This window comes from Penaeus vannamei, chromosome 43, assembly GCF_042767895.1.
Source record: "Penaeus vannamei isolate JL-2024 chromosome 43, ASM4276789v1, whole genome shotgun sequence".
Classification (NCBI taxonomy): domain Eukaryota; kingdom Metazoa; phylum Arthropoda; class Malacostraca; order Decapoda; family Penaeidae; genus Penaeus; species Penaeus vannamei.
This window is the reverse complement of record NC_091591.1, coordinates 9,252,979-9,255,478: the sequence shown is the minus strand read 5'-3', so window position 1 is coordinate 9,255,478 and position 2,500 is coordinate 9,252,979. Positions and strand designations below refer to the sequence as shown.

Genomic DNA, 2,500 nt, shown 5'->3' with positions numbered 1-2,500 from the left:
ATTGAAGGACTTTGCCGGTGATGTAATGGTTCCATGTCTGGCTGGTCACAATCCCCTTGACTCCCAGCCAGAAGGAATCCACATATCCGATGTTGCAAAATTCAGCGTAACGCGTGGTTTTGTTGAAGATCAATTGGTTCGCTTCCTCGCTTGTAGGAACCGTGATAGCACCCCCAGAAATGTTGCAAAAATGGATGGCTTCTTCAAACGTTCTCGGTTCGGGGAAGATGAGGATGTTGTTCCATTCGGCCAGGCAGTAATCTTCCTCCTGAAATTGCTCAAACTCAACATTCACCGCTTCGAAATCTCGACGAACGTTCGAAAAACTGACCACAGGAGTCGAGTTCGTGTTCACCATCGGCCTGCATCCACCAAACGTCCTCATCTCTTCACCGGTCAACACGTGGTCGTACACCCTAAACTCGGCCAGAATCCCACTCAAGCTCTGCAGCTGCACATACCCACCATTGTACGCGTCCTGGTCTTGCCCCAAAACAAGGTTTCCTCCACCGCGAAGCCCATGGCACGTGTTATTTGAATCTCGAAGCCCAAACCTCTCAACCCTGTCTTCGAAAAGGAGTTCAACGAATCGAGCCCGAAGATCGAGCACCACGCAGACGGGGATCCACTGGCGCAGAGGAACGGGGTAAGTTAAATTTTCTCCCACAGAGCCACAGTACTGCACGAGGATGGTCTGGGTGCCATGTACAAAAGCTGTAAATGATTCCTTTCTCGTCATTTGTATCGAAACAGGGTCCTTTTAAAACACATGACTGACTGCATATAACTAAGGCCTTCCTTGACAGTAATTAGAATCCGAGAAAGATAGAGATCATTCAGATGGAACTTTAATGTGCTCTAAAGAATTCTTGTTATGTGAACAAAGAACAAAAGCTATCAAATGGCTAGAGATAAAGAAATTAAAAGACGATGTAAGAATACACTAGACACCGAACATACTAAAAACGAAGTAGAGTACATATTTGCCAAATTCAATTATTTTGATATTTTTCATCTTTCTTTAACTTTGGTAGAACTAGAATACCAGCAATTATAGAGTATACCGATTCGGTATATTATATAATTCGAAATTTTAAAAATTCATTTTTTTGAAGAAGACAGAACAAAGTAGCATTTACACGAATGTACAGTGCTATGTCACGACAATTATAAGACTATTGTCGTATAAAATCAAAGCAGAAATAAGAGACTCGTATAATCTGATTTACCAGGCCTTAAATAACCATTTTCTTCTTATCATTAGCGACCTTTGAGTCAAAATCAAAAGAAGAAATAAAAGTAAATGCCCGTTTAGTTGATATGAGGGACAGAATATACCCTTTTGGTCAGAATGAAAGAAAGAAAATACCTGTTCATTCTAAATGAGGGAACAAAACTATTACATTAGCCAAAATGAAGTAGACAAAATGCTCTGTTAGTCAAAATCAGGAAATCAGAATAACGGGAGTGTCTTCTTCAGTCAACCTCCTGCGTTTCTCAGTCATAAAGGCAAACTGTATCAGGCAGGCATGAGCAATTGCTTCATCTACCATCAAAAAGTACCTCTACACCACAAAAAAATATGAATAAAGTAGAATAACGTTAATGAATAAAAACAAGAATAAATACATGAAAAAGTCTTGCATCAGCTGACGAATATGGCTGTTCCTGCTAATACCCTATAAATAGAAAACAGGAAACTAACTGGCGATGGAATTTCCTCTCGGACAAAGAATTTAAAGCCAACGCAACGGTCTTGGATCCCTTCTCGAACCTTATAGAGAGAGACCTACAAGCTCCATTGCCACGCGGAGGACAGCAGAGGTAAATGTGGTCCTGAGAGACGATTAGTAAGCCTACAATTGGATTTTTCGTAGAAGTCACTTTAGGTCGCGGAAAAAAGTCAAAATGTGTTATGACAGGGAAGTGAAAAAAAAAATAAATAAAATAAAAAGAAATACACAAGACACACAACTGTTTTAAGAAAAAAGTGAATGGTTTACAATTGAATTGGATTTGGTCATTTTGTCAGAAGAAATGGAAAACAATAAAGAAAACAAAAAGAAATACACTAAATACATAACTGCTTAAAGATAGAGGTGCAAGAAAAAATGAAAAGCTACAATTTGATTGGATTTGCTCATTTTGTTGTGTGGGTTATAAATACCATGCTTCACATCTTAAACATATCCACTTAGTCATGGATATGGATATTTTGACCCACAAAATAATTCTTTACACTTGAATGTTAATAATGGTCATAAACAAGAACCGTAAATGCAATACGGTTCCAACTTTCCATTTTCATTAAAAAAAACTATATAAAATACATCGTCAAATGGTGAAAAAGAGACTGGAAAATACAAAACAACACATATCATCCAACTCCCTTCACTCCAAGTTGTTTACAGTTCTCCAAACAACATAACAAGGGTTCACGAAGGGTACGTCAAGGTACAACCTTAACTCAAGCATTGATCTGTCCATCAATTGGAGACTT

General features: G+C 38.6%; 1 protein-coding gene across 2 annotated transcripts in view; it reads right to left on the bottom strand.

Annotated features, from left to right (window-relative positions):
• The window catches only part of LOC138860769 (uncharacterized), a 10,135-nt gene that overhangs the window by 6,750 nt on the left and 885 nt on the right, over positions 1-2,500 (bottom strand). For both annotated transcript variants that reach the window (XM_070119068.1, XM_070119069.1), the window contains exon 2: positions 1-714. This exon is cut by the window's left edge and continues 939 nt beyond it. In XM_070119068.1, the coding sequence (XP_069975169.1) occupies positions 1-714 (714 nt within the window). The remainder of the gene's footprint in view (positions 715-2,500) is intronic.